At 42.3% G+C, this 20,064-nt stretch overlaps 1 protein-coding gene across 1 annotated transcript in view; it reads right to left on the bottom strand.

Moving 5' to 3' along the window:
* The window catches only part of robo1 (roundabout, axon guidance receptor, homolog 1 (Drosophila)), a 153,777-nt gene that overhangs the window by 11,342 nt on the left and 122,371 nt on the right, over window positions 1–20,064 (bottom strand). The window contains exons 7-21 of the mRNA XM_063907414.1: window positions 19,085–19,093; window positions 18,034–18,158; window positions 17,658–17,829; window positions 15,779–15,984; window positions 14,033–14,114; window positions 13,694–13,862; window positions 13,435–13,601; window positions 13,203–13,324; window positions 11,306–11,537; window positions 10,312–10,433; window positions 8,622–8,793; window positions 6,490–6,690; window positions 3,764–3,790; window positions 2,503–2,545; window positions 559–713 (exon numbers count right to left, since the gene is read on the bottom strand). Coding sequence (XP_063763484.1) covers window positions 559–713; window positions 2,503–2,545; window positions 3,764–3,790; window positions 6,490–6,690; window positions 8,622–8,793; window positions 10,312–10,433; window positions 11,306–11,537; window positions 13,203–13,324; window positions 13,435–13,601; window positions 13,694–13,862; window positions 14,033–14,114; window positions 15,779–15,984; window positions 17,658–17,829; window positions 18,034–18,158; window positions 19,085–19,093 — 2,004 coding nt within the window. The remainder of the gene's footprint in view (window positions 1–558; window positions 714–2,502; window positions 2,546–3,763; window positions 3,791–6,489; window positions 6,691–8,621; window positions 8,794–10,311; window positions 10,434–11,305; window positions 11,538–13,202; window positions 13,325–13,434; window positions 13,602–13,693; window positions 13,863–14,032; window positions 14,115–15,778; window positions 15,985–17,657; window positions 17,830–18,033; window positions 18,159–19,084; window positions 19,094–20,064) is intronic.

Raw genomic sequence — 20,064 nt, 5'->3', positions numbered from 1 at the left:
TCAATCCATCAATCCTTTCTCCCCCTTTCCATCTGGTCTTCAAGGTGCACCTTTCTCCCTCTATCTTTCTCTCCTCCTCTGCACTGGCCACTGTCTGCATTCCAGCCTTGACCTCTTCGCCCGCTGCTCATTTCTTAAATAACTGAGCACTTAGGGGAAATTACATTACCGTCTATAACAACAGTATGGAAATCAGCAAAGCAATTCGATTAGCAACAGAGTAGGGACATAAGCCCCTCTCAGTGTGCTCCTTTTATTTCCTGCCTAAAACAGCTCCACTCTAACCTCAAATAAATCAAAACCACAAGCACACAGCCTCTCTTAATCCCAATATTTCTTCAGGTTTTTCTCGTGGAGACCTACAGAAATGAGAGATACACAGAACAACTCTCCAGGGAGCTAACCCACATATCAGATGCTACTTCCTTTTTCACAGCAGATTCCCCCAGCTCCCACATTTCTTATCTCCAGAGTTATTTTGTTAAGGACTGCATCATTGCGTTTGAGGTGTGTTTATTTTGGTGTTTGCCTGTGCATGGAAGTGTCAACACTTCATACCTGGGCGGCTGTAGGTTGCCAAGTTGCTGTCACTGTTTCCATTGCCTGCAGTGCAGCAGTTGATGCTGCAGTCATTGTGGTTGGAGCAAGAGTTGGGCCATGTGTCTGCCAGCCATGGCTGAGTAGCAGATTCCCCAATGTTTAGCAAACCAGGCCTGTAAAAAAAAAGACCAAATAGTTAACAATAGTAAGAGACTGAGCCAACACCACAATGACATTTATGTGAATGAACTGAAATACCAACAAAAACACAATATCTGACAATATATAAGACAGGATTATGTTGAGTTTATTTATCCAGGAGCTGAGAATAGGAAAAATCCGATTAAGTAGTTTTTGCCTTTTGGCCACACACACACACACACACACACACACACACACACACACACACACACACACACACACACACACACACACACACACACACACACACACACACACACACACACACACACACACACACACACACACACACACACACACACAGCCTAGGGAGCACATTAGAAAAGAGCCCAGCTAAATAGATTGTGTGTGCATGACTTGCCCACAGTCGATGACACTTTCCCTGAGCCCTCTTGAGCATTAGCGAACCGCTTGGAATAGACAGCCAGATAAAATTCACTCGCTATGTTGCGAAATGTGCATCCTAAACAGCCAAATGCTTCACGAGTAAATTCCAGTGTCACACAACATCTCTATCATATTCAAGTTTTCTTCTTTTAGCTATACAGAAGGAATGAAATTAATAGCCAGCACTAGAAGAGAAAACAATGCGTACATTGAAAAACAGTCCTCACATGATCGCCTCGCCATCAATCCCTATTGTTTCCATGTCTTGCTCCTATTACTAGGTCTTTAATCGCAACACAATGCAAGATTCGTTGTTCAGCAGGATTCTACTGTACAACCTCACCTAAGTCCAACCAGTGTTAAAAGAGCTCAGAATTGGACTCTGATTACTCAAGAAATGAATCAATCCAGCATACAAAGAGAATGCAGGCTACTACCACAGCCAGATTTTTTTTTTCAATGTTCAAATCTACACAGCAATGCTGCCAGTTGCAAATCCCAACACTGATTTAGCATTGAATTATGTTTCCTCAATCCTCTCGAGCAACTCATTTTGGATTCATTTTGGGTAATGAACACATTTGTCTTATCCAACCAAATACAATCATACAATAGCTCCTCAATCACCCTGGCAGTTGTATGTTGATATTGAATGGCCATTGCCTTTGTGCTGAGCTGACATAGCCATGCTGCACATGGGATTCAATCATAGAACTGGAATATATAATGAATATGGATTTAATGCTGATTGCTCCAAGCTAACTATTCATTACTATATGAACAACACACAGACACATAGTAAAGAAAGGGCAACCAATAAATACATATTTCCTCTTTTTTTCTCCATTCTATATTTTCACTACCTCCAAGCTGTATGAAAACCAGCCAAATGCCATGTATTTGATAAAAAAATGAGTTAAAACAAGCCTCATTATTTAAGTCTCACTGTTTGTACACAATGCACCATTCCACAACATGCATAGGTGTGCCGTTACAGCTATACATGGGCATGTTTCTCTATTAAAGTTTTAGGGTGAGGCTATGGCACAGCCTTGTGGTTGGATGTGGCTCTCCACCATCTAGGATGAGGATGGTCTCCTGGCAAACTACATGGGGCTTTGTTCCTGTTATCATAACATACTTAATGCACCCCCTTACCCCACCCCAGCTCTCTGCTGCTTAAGAAAGTCACAGCACTCCCCCTAGTGTTTGCTGAAGAAAAGTGCACCTGCCCAACCCTATTCAACTTTTCAGGAGTTTTAAATTCTTACTGTATTTTTTATTCAAATCTAGTCGTGATTTAATTTCCTCAATTTTTCTTAAGTATTTGAAATATAACCATACACAATCTTTACATAAGCAACAAACTCTTACCTTCCAGCGCTGCTAACACCTTCTCCTCCTCTCTGATATGCCACTGAAAGTAGAGAATGATTTCACCAATATTACTAAGGTCATTATAATGTTGACACAACATTTTTTCTTTGATTTTAAATTACACTTTTGTCAGCGCTGATGTGAACGCTTCCTTTTACAAGCATGTGTCTGTGTTTTATTTATCAGTTTATGCGAGCATGTAAATGAATGTTTGTGGCATCATTTTGGCTGATTCACACACACAGAGCAACAGGAGCAGAAGGAGTGTATGTAAGAGGCTTATGAAGAACAGAGATGCAGAGCTCTTTGGTTGCTGGCTCGGGTTCAGCGTGTTTGAAGCTCTGCGCACTGAAACTTGGACTCTTTCAAGGAGCTCTAAGCTGCCTGTGTGTGAAGGAGAGATAAACTTCAAACTTTAATTACAATCTCTTCCCCGAAAGGAGGGAAGATGGAAGAGGGTAGGTAGGGCCTCAACTGTGTCAATTCCCTTGACACAGTTGAGTCTTAAAGAGACAGAAACTTAACTATACACGTTAGGCTTGTTTTCAAGTCAGAGTCAAGCTTGCAACAGCCAAATTATTCTACCTGATTACAGTACAAGCCTTAAGGCAGACAGAAACTGCTACTATTAATGTATGAACTCGGCAGGGATCAGCCAATGTTACCGCAAACTGCACATTATTGTCCGACTAGCTCTTCTGCTCCTGCCATCACTTTTACTTCTTCTCAGCCCTTTACCATTGAAAACAGCTGAAATAAGAAGGAATGTAAATATATTCTTGCAGAAAAATTAAGATAGCTTTCTGGGTTTTTTTTCTGTGTCACTTCAATTCTCAGATAACCTCCTTAGCTCCACTGCTGCCTGCCTATCTAATTGGTGTGTTGCAGTGCTGGTGGTGTGTCATTCTCTTAAATCCAATCTGAGGTTGCCAGCAGCCCTTTGATCAAGTTACCGCTAGTTTAAACAGCCTCTCAGTCGCCTGCTTCTCTTTAAGCATTACATTCTGACACGACCCTAACATTTGGTGGAACATTTATTTCTTGGTAGATCTTTAAACTGTGCCAATGTTTGCTTTGTTTAGTTGGTAGACACAGAGTGTCCCTTGTGGACTTTTCCACATTTAATGGCTCTCATCTATTTGCCATTAAAAGAAGTGTTTAACAAATAAAGTGAAAAAGCTGGTGTAAAGTGAATCAATAAAAGCAGGCAACCCTTTTTAATTATGTAGAAAGAAAAAGAGAAAAAATAAGTGCTTACCTGTTGGTGTGAAAGTAAACGACGGCACTGTTGGGACAGAAACAAAAAGTAAATTAAATTACTGAAGTATTTTGCATCAACACTGTCTGGAACGAGTTTCTGGGACACAATTCATAGGGCTTCATCGCCACATAGTTTCTGTTTAAGTACACAAATTCTTAAATAGTATTTTAGCCTGTATTCACACGCCACTCGCTGGCCCCTTGTCTTTGATCCCTGCAGACATCCCTGGACCCCAACTGGGGGAAAGTGAGTGTTGAGCCAGCTGCTGGTTCAAATCCTGGCTCAGACTGTCAGAGGCCTGCTGGGCGGGGTCACACACTTGGGAGATATATGTTGCTATCTCTAACACTCACATCATAGCCCATACAGCTCAATTACTCACACTTCAGCATAGAAGGGGCACTTTTGCAAAACACGATTACAATGTGGGCAGCTTTAGATTCTGTAGTGGCTGTTGTTGGTATCTTCTATAAAATGTATGTTGTTGCCTTTTTGAAGAATTAACGAACACTACACCGTGCATTGAAGTTGATGCAACATTGTACTATGCTGGTAGTCATGCAGAGCACTGCCTTACGATAGGATTAAAGTAATGTTTCTGTCTAAGTACGAGACATCGGAGAAGGACGACACCGTTGTTATCATATTTCCATTTCCTCGAACGATTCATTCATACAGTACCTGTTCCAAAAAATGTCCTCTAAATGCCACAATCACCCTATCATGTTTGAATCTCTCACCTCTTGATGCTCTACCAAGTCTAAAGATAGGAGCAGTCGGGTGGCTTTTATCTGTTTGTTGAATGCCTGTGAAGGGGGGATAGAGGGGGGATGAAATGCTAACTAGATTGAAATACATACATTGATTGTACTCTTATTCCTGGTCCAGATGAAGAGTAATAGTTTGGTTAATGCAATCTCAGGATTTTTACGGTTTAAGCTGATTTGTTGGGTCATTTCACTAACAAGATTTGTTTTGAGGATTTCTGCAGCATTGCGTAAAAAACTGTATTATACAATGGGAAGGCATTATCACCTTAAGGTTTGCATGATTGCATCTGTTGGAAGGTAAGAAAGGAAAAGGTATTTTCAGTTTCCAAATGTAACTACATATTAGAGACAACACTAGGACACACTGTGGCACACACATATGCACGTCCCAGTTCAGCGTATTTCACCCTATGTGCAGATTGTTGCTTCATGTGGTTGCAATTATACTCTTTTCAAAACATTCTTAGTAACTAGTTCCAACAAAGACCGTGGCCTCTTGTGGTCTGGGTGCATGAGGAGGAGAAGAAGGAGGGGATCATGTCTGCCTACTGTGCCCGTGAAGAGCTGTGTGAGTTTCTGTGAGTAAACATCAACATACAGAATCAAAGAAAGTCAGCGGGTTACCTCAGCCTACACACTCGTCTCTGCTGTCAGGCCACAGATCATTACTTTTGAGCCTTTAAAGATACTATTCTATATTACTGTATTCCCTGTGTATAACCTCTGTTTTTAAGTAACTTAGGTTTAAAGAATACTTTTCAGATGTTTAACAACATAAACACAGTGTGTTTTCAGACTTTAATACAATTGAATCACAATATCATTTGGAATGTCATTTTATCATAGATGTTCAAAAGAAAAGGTAACATTTCTGACCCTTTATCGACTACACACAGGTATGAGTAAAAGCTGTTAAAGACCACAGAGCTTAGGGGAAAGCTTAGCTGAGATGTCTCTCACTTTCACATGACTCAAAACTCTCACTGTTAGCATGTCTGGAGTGGATTCTGTGTGAAAGCCACAGATTAAAACAGCTAGGTCTGTCTATTGTCTGTGTTTATGTGTGTTTGTGTCAAGGTTGAAGTGTGGATCTCATCTAACCATGCTAGTCAGCAGTGAACCTCAGCCAAGGACTGGGGATGGTGTACTGTAGGTAGCGCTCACAGGCAGCAGCTGCAAAGCCCAAGGCCACACATTAAGCCAGCCCACACATAAATGCGACTGAGAAAGAATGGCTAATAGCTATCTTTTAAATCTTAACAATTATGGGCAGAGGTTGGACACGTCATGAACCCTGTCACTTCGGCTCATTTAGGTAAAGAAAAACACTGGGTTACGCTGTGGCTACTCTAAGAGGGTTGACATACAACCCAAATACACATGGGTATGAATTTTTCAAAATGTATGATAAGCAGACACTCAATGCAAAACTCCTCCATATCTAAAGGCCCGCTCTCTGAAAAAGACAGCAAGATTACTTCAAGCATGTGAAAATGTCAGCATGTCCTTGATAAAGATGTATTATGGAAAGACATTCTCTCTTTCCCAGCTCTGTCAAAAGGGAGTTGCTAAAAGGGCAGTTGTTTGACCTCAAAATGTACTGAAAAACACTTCACACCCCTTTGTAGAATCAGTGTGACAGAAATATGAAAAAGAAATAAAAGACATCTTCATGCAGCACTCTCAGCGGGGGCTCACGTCACATCCCTACTGGAAAGCACGTTCAGATATACTTCACCTAGAGCACTCTACATAGACATCTGTCTGTTTGTGACAGGCAGGATGTGAGGAAGCATTTTGGATGAAGGAGATGGAGGAGCACAACAGTGATAGCTGTTACCTTGAATTTTCTCAACCAATTTTGTAATTGAGAAACCCTTAAAACTTAAACCAGCACTGTGAATCAGAAATTCAAGCGGATATACAGTACATGGTAGTGGTCACTGTTCTTACCTTTGCGAATGCCTGCATAACTGCTGGAGAGGCCATTCCTCTTCTTACGGTGTCTATACAACCAGATGCTGAACACCATGAGGATAATCCAGCACGCAGCTCCTATTCCTGCTATAAAGGCTGGCTGCTTGACTACATCCGAGATCTGCTGGGACAGGGGGTTCTCCTGGATCCCTGTCTCTGTCATTCGCCCAGATGAATCTGAGAATTAGGAATGGAGGAGATTTCAGAGCAGAATTAGAAAACATAACAATGGGGTGCTACATAATAATACAGCACCAAGGAAATAAAGGGAGTAAGGAATGTGAAAACAAAAGATATGAGGGAAAGAAATGTTATTTAAAGCCTAAAACTCAAACCAACTGCAAGAGCCTGAAATAGGGAAATATATTTCAAATAAATTGAGGCAGCACAGAACATAAATATGAAAATTTCTCCTCCTGACGAACAAAAAGACTCAGCGGGTGTGTATGAGGCAGGTTTGTGGAAATGGGAGTCGTTTCTCTCTATTATTCAAAGGCTTTCATCTTAAATCCCAGTCAACAATGGCAAGTGAGCAGACAAAAGCAACTGAAGACATTCAAACTTAGACTGTGCGCCACACAAGCCCGATGGAGCCGGATAGGAAAACACAGAGAGGCGCCATTTACACCAAGAAATGGTGGTTGCATAATTATGTAAATAAATCCAATGAGATCATCCTCAAACACAGACACCACAGTAATTAGCAAACTGAGGCACATCTGTGAAAAGTCGAGGTGTGAATGCCTTGAAGCTGTTTCTACTGTGAAATGCAGTGTAAAGGCACCGTCTGTGCGGCTGCTCACAACAACTCGCTCTCTCGGTCTGTTTTTCTCATCTGTCTATTCTCTCTGTGCTTCTCCCTCATGCGTGGTACATGAAAGACTTCTTTGGGTTGCCCCAGCCCCCGCCATTCTCAAACTTCTTCATGTTCGTGTTATTTTGACTTCATCTCTTTTGCTCAAGTCTTTCATGTTGCAGCCACTCTCCTCTACCAAACTCTCTAAGCCAGAGGCGAAAACACTTCCCCAATGAACCAACTCTCTGCCATTCCCCCTCCACATCACTCTGTCGGTCTTTGTCTCAGTCGCTCAGCCCATGAACCGCTCACACTGCTTCTCTCCTCACTCCTCTGTCTTCTCAATTTAAGGCTTGGTCTGGCCAAATGAAAAGAACATGCCAATGTGACTAAGCAGCCCACAAGAGACTGTACAGGTATCTAGGCTTGGATGACGCATACAAGCTCAGAGTGTGACAAATGCATTTGGTGAAGCGCTGGTCCCCAAGGCACATTGTTCCACTCCAGTGTTGGAACATGGCAACCATCACCACAGGAACTCTTCAAGAGAGAGAAATTGTATCAGTCACAGCCGATGCTTCTTCATGCCAATCCCAGCGCACTCAATCACACATTCAAAACCAGACGGAGCTCTATCCCTTCCTCTTTCTCTGCTCTTTAGTAGAGATAAAAATGATAACAAGCCCCATTGAAGTCTGCAGTGTGCTTCTTAAAACTAATAATATGTTATGCCTGAGCCCAGAGTGCAGGATTCATTATTGCCTTTGTTGTTTGAAGCGAACCACAGACAGAAAACATTGCATCCTTGACTGGAGAGCAGAGCAGGGTGGGGCAGCCAGCTCAACAGCTGCCACCCAGGAATTTAATGTGCCCACGTGGATCAGGCTACCAGCAACTGGCAACTAATAGCCATTGCAGTACTCAAACCTATAAAAGTGCTCTGCCATTCGAACGTCATCCTATTCTGTGACGAGTTTTAGGATGCTAGTAAAAAAAGTAATCACTTAACACTTTTAGAGCACTGTCGATAAAGAAAGGGAAAAAAGGCTGCGTCTTAAACAATTAGTACAGAGAAAGGAATTATAAAAATATATGTTTATTGGCAGAATGTCATATAAACTAAAAAGCTCTCAATTTGAAATGACTGGATTAATGCCTTAAATATTTGTCGGACAATTGGTTTTCATTCTGTGTGGAAGGATTGCCAGAGGGTTACGAACACATTGAAACACAGCAAATGTATCTACTGAAAGAAAAGATAAATAATGGTAGAACCTCCTGTGAGAGAAAAATAAAGGTTGTTTCTACCCACCAAGCTGGAAGAAGGTGATATCACTCTTGACCCCGGGACCCGCCCCGGTACTGGCTGCTACCTCCACGCTGTAGCGGATCCCCGGGGCCAGACTGGGAATGAGCACGGATAAGGTTGAGCCGTCAACTGTGCGGTTGATGTGGTACCGGCTCTCATTCCCCAAGCACCAAATCTGCCATAACAGAGACAAAGAAAAAGTAAAGAGTGAGGCAATGTTATGAAAGTTTCGTGACAACATCCAGTTTGGTAGCTGCCACCAATCTGTGTCCAGATAATTGTTTGGAACTGCTATTGGAACATTTCAGGACAACACAGGTATTGAATTACATCTCTAAGGTAGGAAAACATTTCACAAAATGGCTTTACGTTTTAGAGGCTGCACAACACAGGGTCAGTATTAGCTGAGGTAGCCATAACACATCTCTGTGTAGCTTTAAACCCATGAAGAACAAATGGGGATCAGTAATCACCTCTATAACCCAATTTCAGCAGAAGCTAAGTGCTGTCACTCCCAAGAAGGAGTGCTGCCTCGCAGGCTGACTCACACCAGGGCCACAAAGAGAAGCATACATTCACCTCAGCATGAGGCCTGGAGACTTCCACATCCTGGACCCCGGACATTCTGCTTTCTTTACCCCCCACCTATGCCCAGCAGTTAACCAGGTTAACATATAAAGCTCCCTTGGTGTGTACTATACCAAGGTGCATGTGTGTGTGTGTTTCCATTTCTGTGATGGAACTACAAGCCCTGACATTTTCTGTGTATCTTAAAAATTGCACTGAGTGGAAAGGGCCGCTAGGGACTGGGCTCTGTAATGAGCGGGGAACGCTCTTGAGCTTGACTTAAAAAACATGAAATTACTCTAAAGCCTATCACCAGAGAACATTTACCTGGAAAATTAACAGTGGCTTAACTTTTTCATTGCCTCTACCTCCTGCTACTAACCTATATTCCCAGCGACATTAAATGTGTTCCAATTAAAATACAGGACTTCCACAGCATAACGTATGTGGATTCAGGGGGAGGTCAATATTGAAGCTGCATGTATATTATAAAGGAAGGAAGAAGAAAATAGGACCCACAAAATAATGGGAATGATAAATGAGGTCTGTGTCCTCTTCGTCATGTCTTTGTTCCTTGGTCATTTTAATAGCTTATGTCCTTTACTCTAATATTGAAACAACTACCTGTATTTTCATTAATATCTCTTACTAAGTCTTTTCTAAGTAAACGTTTGTTTGTATTTTCATTTTTATCAGTGCAATTATGTGGTTAAAATATGATATACAAAATCTGTATGAACAATCTCATGGATGGCATATCATTTTATCTCTTCACACAAAAATGTCTAGTCACCAGTTTAAGGCCAAACTACTATACCAAAATCCCCCGTACTAGTGCCACAAGATGTATGAGTGCACCTTTTCCACGAGATGGCACTGTTTTACAACAGTTTCCCAAAGCTCCCCTGCTTTTGACTCTCTTCCTGTCTGGTCTCTGAGCCTGTCAAATGCTGGAAGAGCACAAAGGTGTGTCTCAACCAGGAATTCATTACCTTTCCATGTCTGTGCATTGTCTCTTTCTCTAGTATCTGCTTTGTCTGCATCCCTGTTTGTTTCTCCTTTGTGTGTCTCTACAATGCAGGTCCCACTTGCTCAGACCAAAGGTAGCCACTGTTTTATTTGTTACCTTGTACTCCTGGACCACCCCATTCTGTTCCTCTTCTGGAGGGGGTTGCCAGGAGACCACGATGGCGGTCCCATTGTCCTCGCTCTCCGTCACTGTAACCTCACGAGGCGGGGCACTGGGGGCTGAGGGGGTAGACAAAAGATAAAAAACACACCTTCATACATGAGGCAGTTTTTTTTCTTATACCTGCATGCAGTCTCCCTGTTTCCCCTCATAGAATTGAGCTGTCACAATCTCTGTTTGAGGCTAAAGCTGAGGTGAGAACAAAAGAGCAATAATCAAAATTGCAATGCTTTTATCTAAAAACCGGGTTTGTTTAACACAAGTGCTCTGGTGGGTATATGAAATTAAATTGTTTACTGAAAACACACAGGGAGTTATGATGGCGGAGTGTATGTTAGTGTGTGAACACCAACCTGTGGTCCAACAGTAAGTTAAATGAAATAATTACGAATGCGACATAAAAGCCATAATCACAGTGTGAATGAGTGTTATAAAAACTGTCATTTTCTGCTTAAAGGAGAACAAACATTGTGTTAACAGTTCCAAAAACAATTATCAACAAGACTAGGAACAAAGGAATCCAGCAAAAATAGATCAAAACATTCCCACGCATGCAACAAACACAGACACACAATAGTAAACACTCTGCACTCACATTTATCTTAACTATTTGCTAGATTCAAATTGACACTTGGTTTACAACCAAACCTCATGAGACTGCCACAGCCACACCCTGTGAGAAATTAGTATAATACTTATATATATGGGGTTCCTTAGGGCTTTTTAAAGAGCTGAAGATCAACCCTAACCCTAGCATGCTTGAATACACCACATTTGAAAATACCATAATTCTGCCGTTACTGCCTGTTGTGAACAGCTGTTGTATGCTCTCACACATGCAAGCTGAGCATATAAAATAGTGTAAACATGGAAACATGCATGCACACATGCAAGCACACTCGCGCAGTCACACTCATTCACGTCCCCCCACCTTCTTCCAGCGTCTTGCCAATTTTGACATCACTGTCTGTTCCCTGGAACTCATTGAAGAAGGGGCGGAGTTTGAATTCATATGTGACTCCTTTCCGAAGCTGCGGCACAACAGCGCTGTCCTCCCCAGGGGTGCGCACCTCAAACACAGCCCAGTCACTCCTCTGCAGCCCCTCTGGTGAAGGCCTGTACATCACCTTGTAGCCCTGGATGTACTGCGACTGCTGCTCCACCTTTTGAACGACACAGCAAAGCAAAATAGGTGGTGTGAGTGCGAGTTTGATTAGATGCTTCATAGTGGAATATAACATAGTAATGTTATAAATGTAGTATCACTTGACAGCTATGGATTTGTGATACGCCAGTTGCTGGATGAAATGGGGTGCTAACTCATCACATCACCCATATGTTTATCCATCCGCATCTACATCTCTCTTTTTCAACTGTGTCTATGCGCCATTTGGAGCAGCAGCGATTTGTGCAACCACAGTATGAGGTCATTGGCCAGAGGTTCCTCCAAGTCTGGAGCTGGTTAAATAGGGCCCAGGCTCCCAGAACAGCCTGTCTCATCCTGTCCTCCTCTCCAGTGTACTGACTGGCTGCTGAAGTCAAGGGAGAGGGGGAGAAGTGAATCTTCATACATAGTACTAGAAGTTGAAAATGCAAGTTTAACAGCATCTGATGTAGCTTATTAATAAAATGTTTCTCTGTTATCCAGCATGGTTAGAGAGAAGATGTGCCACTAACCCGTATGCTAATATCCATACGACTCCCTGTGGAAGGCAAGCAGCACTGGCTTGTAAAGATTTTAGTGATTTCTTTATCCCTCCCCCGTAAAATATGCTGCCGGCTCAGGTGGTCTTCATTAGCCCGAAACTGTGCAACCATTTACCACAAAAAAAAATGTAAAACCAAGAAACTCCACATTGGGAATACATTTAACCCCACAAAACAAGGACGTTTTACTACATTGTCAGTCTCCCTCGTATTATGTGTTTTTCTTTTTTAAACATTCCACGGAAACAGGGTAACTGGGCAATAATGTTTTAAATCAGTCTTGACATGTCAGTATCCTTTTCAGGTTTCCTCAGTCCCATTCATCACTCACTGTGGCACTTCATAATACCCGAGAATGTAGGGGTGGCCCTATGTCAAAAGGCAAAACAGGACTGTTCTTACCTTTCAGTAAGCCATCCAGCAGACTAATAACTCGTACATATGTAAGGTGGATTGTACAGATAAAATGTCTCGTAAAATAAAAATAATTATACATTAAACATATACATTTCAGGTGGACGTTATTATTTCATTTTCAGCTTTTAGGCTATCAGTTAAGGAAAGCCACCATAAGCTCCCAGTTCTACTTCTTCCTCTCCAACCTATCCGTTTTAACATCTGTAAGCCATTTCCACTTAAGAGCATGAGTTGGCCGCCTCTTCCTTCTCACTTGTATTATTTTAACAGCCATCAAGTGTTTTCAATCTGAGAGGGCACAGGCTGGCACGCCACACACTGCTATGCGGTACAATGTAGCCTGCATAAGGCTAGCCTCTGTAGTTACGTTTTTGGTCGGTTGAGTGGTCCTCTGTGGGCGAAGCTGCACATTTTTGGTCTCATGCCAAACGACCATTTCAGACTCATGCCAGATGAACACTAAGAACACTTGGATTGTGTTCCAAGCTGCTCTCTGCAATGTCCTTTCTCTGAAGGGTGCTAGGATGTTAGCACATTAGCTCGCCTGAATGGCCTGACAAATTGACCATGGGGCATATCACTAAACTAACCTTGGAGCTTTGGTGACCAGCTATACTAATGATCCATATGGCAATCTGTGGCTGGCTGTAGCTGTCTAAGGGAAAAAAAGTGATAACAGTGGCTTGATAGAGCATTATACTCACTGTCCACTGCACCCTGACAGATGAGGAGGAGAGAATGGTGGGGTTGTGAAGGTGGATGAGTACTTCTCCCAACTCTCTTTGGATTTGACGATGGTCCACGCCCTGACTGGTGGGAGGGATATCTGTATGGAGAAGCAAAGATTTAAAAAGATGATATTGTATTAAACTACAGAAAACCACAACACTTTGGTGCTGAAAATCCATCTCATATCAGTAAGAAGGCAGCCCTCACCTTGTGTTTTCACAGCTTCAGTGATAGGACTGGGATCACTCAGCCCGTAGGCATTGGCTGCCCGTACTAAGAAGAGGTAGACTGCACTAGGCTTCAAGCCCTTCAGTACAAATGACTCAGTTTTCACATGCTCTGCCAAGGTTTGCCAGCTGCTCCCTGATGCATGACTGTGAACACACAACAAAAGAATCAAGGTTTAACAGTTTTCGTTAATACAGCACAGTTGTTTTGTTTATTGATCATTGCTGTTTAGTTTTACCTGAAGGCCTCTATTATATAGGAGGTGGGCGTGGCTCCAGCATTAAGGTTAGGTCTCCAGGAGAGGGATATGGACGTGCGGCTAACATCAGTGACCTCAGGTTTGGAAGGGGCACTGGGGATCAGGTTTGGGTCAGTGGGCCTGTTTGGCTGAACTGGAACTCCAAATTCTTAATGTAGTACATGGTCAAAGAAATAAAAGAAAATGTTTTTTATTGTTATCACAGTAAACAAAGCTATGCAAAACATCTCCAAACTACATATACTTGTTTACCATTTGATATCAGGGAATTGAAAAACGTACACTGAGAGACACTAACTCCCTATTCGTTAGTCTTACCATGAACCTCTAAGTAGGCTTTCCATGAGGCTTCTCCGCTCGGTGTAGAGGCAATGCAGGTGTAGGTACCAGTGTCACCAAGCTGTAGGAAAACAGAGAAGAATATTTGGTTAAATGGAAATTATTTAAATGCATGTCACAGTCTCCTGAACTTGTAAAATTATATTTCCCGCTTTTGCCACTTGCTGTCTTCCCCCACCGCCAATGCTCTGCTTACTGACATTCTGGTGGAGTCATAGCATGCAGCTGTCAATGCCTGATAATCTCAATATCATGCCTTTTACAGCAGAACCTGAGGAAAGCAGCTGGAAAGGCCAAGTGGCAGACCATTCCTAGTCAAATGGAAAAGATTTTCACAGGATCATAGACTAATTGGGGACCTTATTCATTCCCCCGAGTGCCAAACACGGAAATGACTGCTTTGTGCAACAGATGTGGTGACAAGCTATTATGAAGATAAAGTAGAACCTTGGTTATTAATAGACATTTAGATATAAAAAGGAGATCAAAAAATTGCTCACTGAAATTCTGAGCAGTATGCATTGGCAAATGACAGTAACTTTTATTTTAAGTAATTAGAACACAAACTGCACAATGGCAGTAAGACCCAAAATGGATTACAAATATCTCTGTAAGGGTTTGAGTGCAATAGGTCCTGAGAAAATAGAAAAAATGTTGCATCAAAAACGTTTTGGATAGACCCCTGTATTTTGTATACATAAAAAAATAAATAATAATTTGATGGCAAGTTATTTTGTGTACTTTCACTGCTACATTTTAAAAAGATTTCAGCATTTCTGGTAATGCGTAGTACACTGAATGCTACCGTTGAGGAGTGTAAACAAATAAGAAAGAAAACAGAAAAAATGTTTAAATTACTGTAAATGAGTGTGAACATGTCCTGCCAATGACCCTGAGGTGTGTATTTTATCTGGTGAGTACGAAAATGTATTACAATGCAAAAACAATAACTGTCACACAATATTAATAGAATATATTACCTCACGCATCAAAAACATCTTCATTAAAATATTGCCAGGTAGAAATGATAAGTTCATTATGTAAAGTGCCTGCGGAGTTTTCTTGGCTGCAGCAGGAGAGGGGTTCAGACACATCCCCTCCTGCTTGCCTCACACTGGCGGCCCAATCATACAGCAATCCTGTCACCACAAGACATGCCAGTATTCATCAGAGCACCGCAAACTGACGCAACCTCTGACCCTGTGACGCCTCCATCTGGAAGACACGTCAGTACCCCCTACTTGTTTCTGCCTGAGAGTGTGTTCAGCATCAAGCAGCTTGCCACCACGCACACATATACTCTCTCACACACACACACAAAATTATACACAAAACCCACTGTGCTAGCTTGCTGACTGACGGGAACTACAGACTGTTCAACTTCACAGACTCCATTTCAAACCCGCGACAACTGACTGACAGCCCACTGAGGGCTGGTTCCTGGCAGGGAATACAAGCTTTATTTACCAACCAGCAGGGGTTTTCCCAGGATATTATGGATGTGATATGGACAACTTTTAAGTTTATTTGAACAAATTTTGAAATTAAAGATGGCCAAATAACAAACAAACAATAACAAAATATAGTAAGGCGAGTTTATATGTTCATACTCAAATTATAAATTAACTCCACAGAACATTGCCGGGCGCTTTGCACAGTGTTTACTTTGCTTGATGGTAAAAAGGGATCAGAGCATGTTTATACATGTGACAGCAGGTGTCTTACCTTTGCATAGCGGATCTGTAATGCGCCCGTGTCCAGCTGTTTGACCCTGGAGTCATGTGTGGACACCAACACACCATCCTTCCTCCACAGGATGGTGGGGGTGGGGTTTCCTGTTGCCACACAATTGAGGATGACTGTGCCGTCCACAGCTACTGTCTGATTGGTCGGCCCCTGCCTGATAACTGGTGGTGGGCGGTCTGACACAACTGTGGAGAGAGGAAGGAGAATGAGCAATTATGTTGGAAGTGGTGGGACAACAACTGTGAAGGTGTTCATGTGCTGTAGCATGGACAACAGATTCAGACAATTACCTCCAGCCTGTGTGAGAGAAAATACACAAAAGGCAGAGAATCTGCCAAACAGCGTGTAGCAATGCTCAAGCATCTGAACACTGCAAGGGTAGTACGAGAGGAATTACATCCAATTTTAAGAACTGGAAACAATTTTCTAATCATTCAGCAGCAGGAGTCGAACTTAGCCAAATAAAAGCAGCGTAATTAATATGAAACAGCCTAAGATACTTCAGTCTTCTTGCTGCAGCTCTAACAGACGCCTGGCACTACCCATATGAAGGCTGGCAGCCAACAATCCCCTGGCCCATCCCCCAGCCATAAAACACAAAACAAGGGAGAAAATGCCCAAACATCTAGCTAGAACATAAACTCCTCCTTCCTGTGTTTAAACCCTGTATTTCCATCGAGTAAACACAAAAACAAAGATGTAGCATGTTTTTAAAAGAAAAAGAAAGACTGTAATGGGCAGACAAGAAAAAGGAAATATAAGGCAAAGGAGAAGTTACGAGAGAAACTTTAATTAAAGGCACCCAGTCAATTTTATTTAGTCTTTAATGTGTGTGAATCATAATTTTTCTGCTCTGTACCATTATTATCATTCATTGCACTATTGATGATCATTTCTGTCAGCTTCACTGATTTACCAGCAAGTAACATTCATGAGGAGCAATCAAATGAATACCTCACAGCAAAAGGCATCACAAATTAAGCTTGTATGTGTGCATAGATCCTGAGAACCATGCTGTGGTAATCTCTGGGCCGCTTTGTCTCTGCTTTTTTTGCCGGGGATGGTGGAATTACTAAAACATTGTCAGCATGACCTGTAATTACCAGATCTGCCTGCGGAGAAGTAGTGGCCTCAGAGCGGTCTTCTCACTTTAATAACTGTCATTATTATCCAGAGAGCATAACAGAATGAAAAAAAGAAGAGAGAGAGAGCGAAACAGAGAGAGAGAGAAGAGAGAGAGAGAGAGAGAGAGAGAGAGAGAGAGAGAGAGAGAGAGGGAGAGAGAGAGAGAGAGAGAGATGGAACATACCATTGTAGGCCTGAAACGAAGAAGGATATTTGGTAAATGAAGGGATGGATCTAGGTGTGTCAGACAAAATAATAGCTGCCCAGACCTCTGTGGGAAAGGTGGAAATGAGGCCAAGGTTGGTCCACCAGCCTGACAGGGATTGGCTAGCAAAATAATTAGAGGACCCAATCCAGACCTCACCACACAGCCACAGTCTTCCAATGGTCGACAGCAGTAAGCCAGCCATGGAATACCGAAGGAGACATTAGCCAGTGTGAAGCTACTGAAGCCAAATACTGAGCCACGGTCTGGGTGCACAGGCACCAGAGAGTCTCTCCCCCTGACAGGAACACATTGAACAGGCCAGACCGAACCTCACAAACCTCAATTTGGATATTAATATGCTCTACGGCAAGACCTCAGCAGTTCAGATGAACAGCATTATCCGCATGAGCCAAAGATTATACGAAATACCAATATTTATCCACTCAAGCTTGCTTTCAGTTTTCCTTTAATTCCCTTTGAGACTTTACTGTATGCTGAAACTGGGTTTCAAAGGAGGTGGCTCACCATCAGTGATCTCCAGCAGAGCCTTGGTGAGGACACTACCAGCAGTGTTGATGGCCTGGCAGCTGTAGTAGCCCATGTCTGAGCGTTCGGCATCTGTGATGGTCAGATCCCCAGACTGAGATACAGAAAGTCGGCTGGAGGGTTGAGGAGGTTGGTAGGAGAACAGAAGATTCTGCGGGGGATGAAATCACATACAGTAAGACTTTTTTTAACTGCTATTTGGCAAGAATTAGTTTATTGGACAGGTTTACTCCACATAGACATATGCAACCATAAACAAATCATTTCTTTAGCTTCCATAGAAGAAGAGCGGGTTCCTTAAATGTACAAAAAGTGTTTTGAAATGAAAACGTTTACGATAGTTTAGTTTGTTTACCTGACTGCCTTCCCGCTGCCAGAAAATGGCTGGCTGTGGGTTTCCAGTGGCTTCGCACTGAAAGGTGACAGTTCTTCCTACCCCCACCACCTGGTTCCTGGGTCTAACCACAAACGCCGGGGGCACTGAAGGAACACAATGAGAGTGGTTAGCCATTGAATAGACACTATAGTATATTATTATAATTATCATAATATAACAGTTACTAGTTGTCTGGGTCATTTGAATATTGGAATGAAAGACACAAGGCATTTGACTACAGCTACTGAATTCAAACTCTTTTTCAAAACTTTGCACATTGTGTGCACAGCAGATTAACCAGTCTGCTGATTATATTCAAAATGCAGGCGTATTATAGATGTAATAAATAGAAAAAACAATGGTTACTCCCATGCCCCCTCATTTGCATGGGCAAGGGCATGGACCATTAAAATTTACATGGAAATGGAGAATACATTTGAGCCATCTGTCCATGCTGACACCCTCCAATAGTGCAGGCCTCAACCAGAATGCAGTATCCATGCATCTTAATGACAAATTCGTTGTGGTGTCATAGCCCAAGGTCATCCATGCTGCTCTGCGGTGACATTAGGCCTTGCTGGTCTAATAGGACATCCATGCAAGGACACACGGCCTACGTGTAGAGGTTCAGAGGAGGGCCAGTTTACACCTTCACTCTGTATAGCTGTTAACATGTCATAAATCTGCAAACATTTTAATTCTGCAGGGGCTGTGTGATACATAAAGAAAGGCAATCTGAAAACTGTCATTTGGAATACCGACATAATTTGTCCATGAACAGGATGGGCTGTTTGGTAATGCATAAAAGGGGGAAATAATAGAATGAAATGATGCAGCTTTACCTTGGAGGCCCAAGCTGAGCATATTTTTTACCCATTAATGTCCTTTTGTCACTGTTGCCCATGACAACAGAAACATGACTGCTGATTGGAGGGTGGAGAAGTGATGGGAGGAGGATGGAGGGGGGGTTGTGACAGCTTCCTGTCTCTGTCAGTGCGGTGAATAGGTGACGGGTGACATTTCAACTTACCAGATACAACTAAAAAGGGAACAAAAACACAACAACAAAACGAAAAGATGAATAAATAAATAATAAAACAGCATGACATACAGTGGAGAGATAAGAAAAATAACAATGTGATGTCAATGGGTACACACAATCATGTCATTATAAATATATGCCTCGACTCAAACCCAAGGGACAATGTGATACACAGCAATAAATAATTACAATCAGTGATCAAGAATGCATTACAAATGTACACACACATACACATAAAATAAAAAAACATTTGATTCACCATTCTCTCTAAGAGGACAGGAAAATGTTGGATTAGGTACAATAAATGACAAAATAAAATGCACAAAGAATACCATGAAATACACAAAACAGATGTTTATTGGCAATTATATGTTTTGTTTACTTTTTGTACTTATTTCCAGGTGAAGTCTAGGGTAATTGTCCCTCTACCCCTTAATGAGGTTTAGAGCATTCTGAGGAGCAACTGCATCACAGTTCCTCACACACAGCCTTGCAGTTGTAAGGCTGGTTCGTAAAACCACAAGGTGAATGTTAACTGTCACTCTTTGGCCATAAATCTCTCCTGGCCAATCACTCACCTTATCTAATCTGTCTGCTTCAACGGCTCCCACGGAAACATAAACGCTGTCAGTCAGAGTAATGACCACCCCTTCCCTCCTCCCCGTGCTGGCCTTTAAAATGCAGATAGGACTAGCATCAAACGCTCCCAGAAAAAGACGCTCACTGATATCTGTGTGCGAGTTGCCCTTGATGCACACAATCATGAGAACATACACACCCACGAATACACAACCCCCTCTACCACACCTATCGGACCCATTCATGTGTGTCTAAGACTTTAATTAGGTAACCCTACCTCTCCCATGCTGCTGTGATCACAGTTGTGGACCTGGAGGCAGAGGTTAGTCTTAAATCTGACCGGCTACTTGTTGTGGACTGTTCCGCTAGCTTACAGCGCGAGAAGGGAG

The sequence above is a fragment of the Eleginops maclovinus genome, chromosome 18 (assembly GCF_036324505.1).
Source record: "Eleginops maclovinus isolate JMC-PN-2008 ecotype Puerto Natales chromosome 18, JC_Emac_rtc_rv5, whole genome shotgun sequence".
NCBI lineage: Eukaryota > Metazoa > Chordata > Actinopteri > Perciformes > Eleginopidae > Eleginops > Eleginops maclovinus.
The sequence above is the reverse complement of the archived record's forward strand: the minus strand, read 5'-3'. Positions and strand labels throughout refer to the sequence as shown.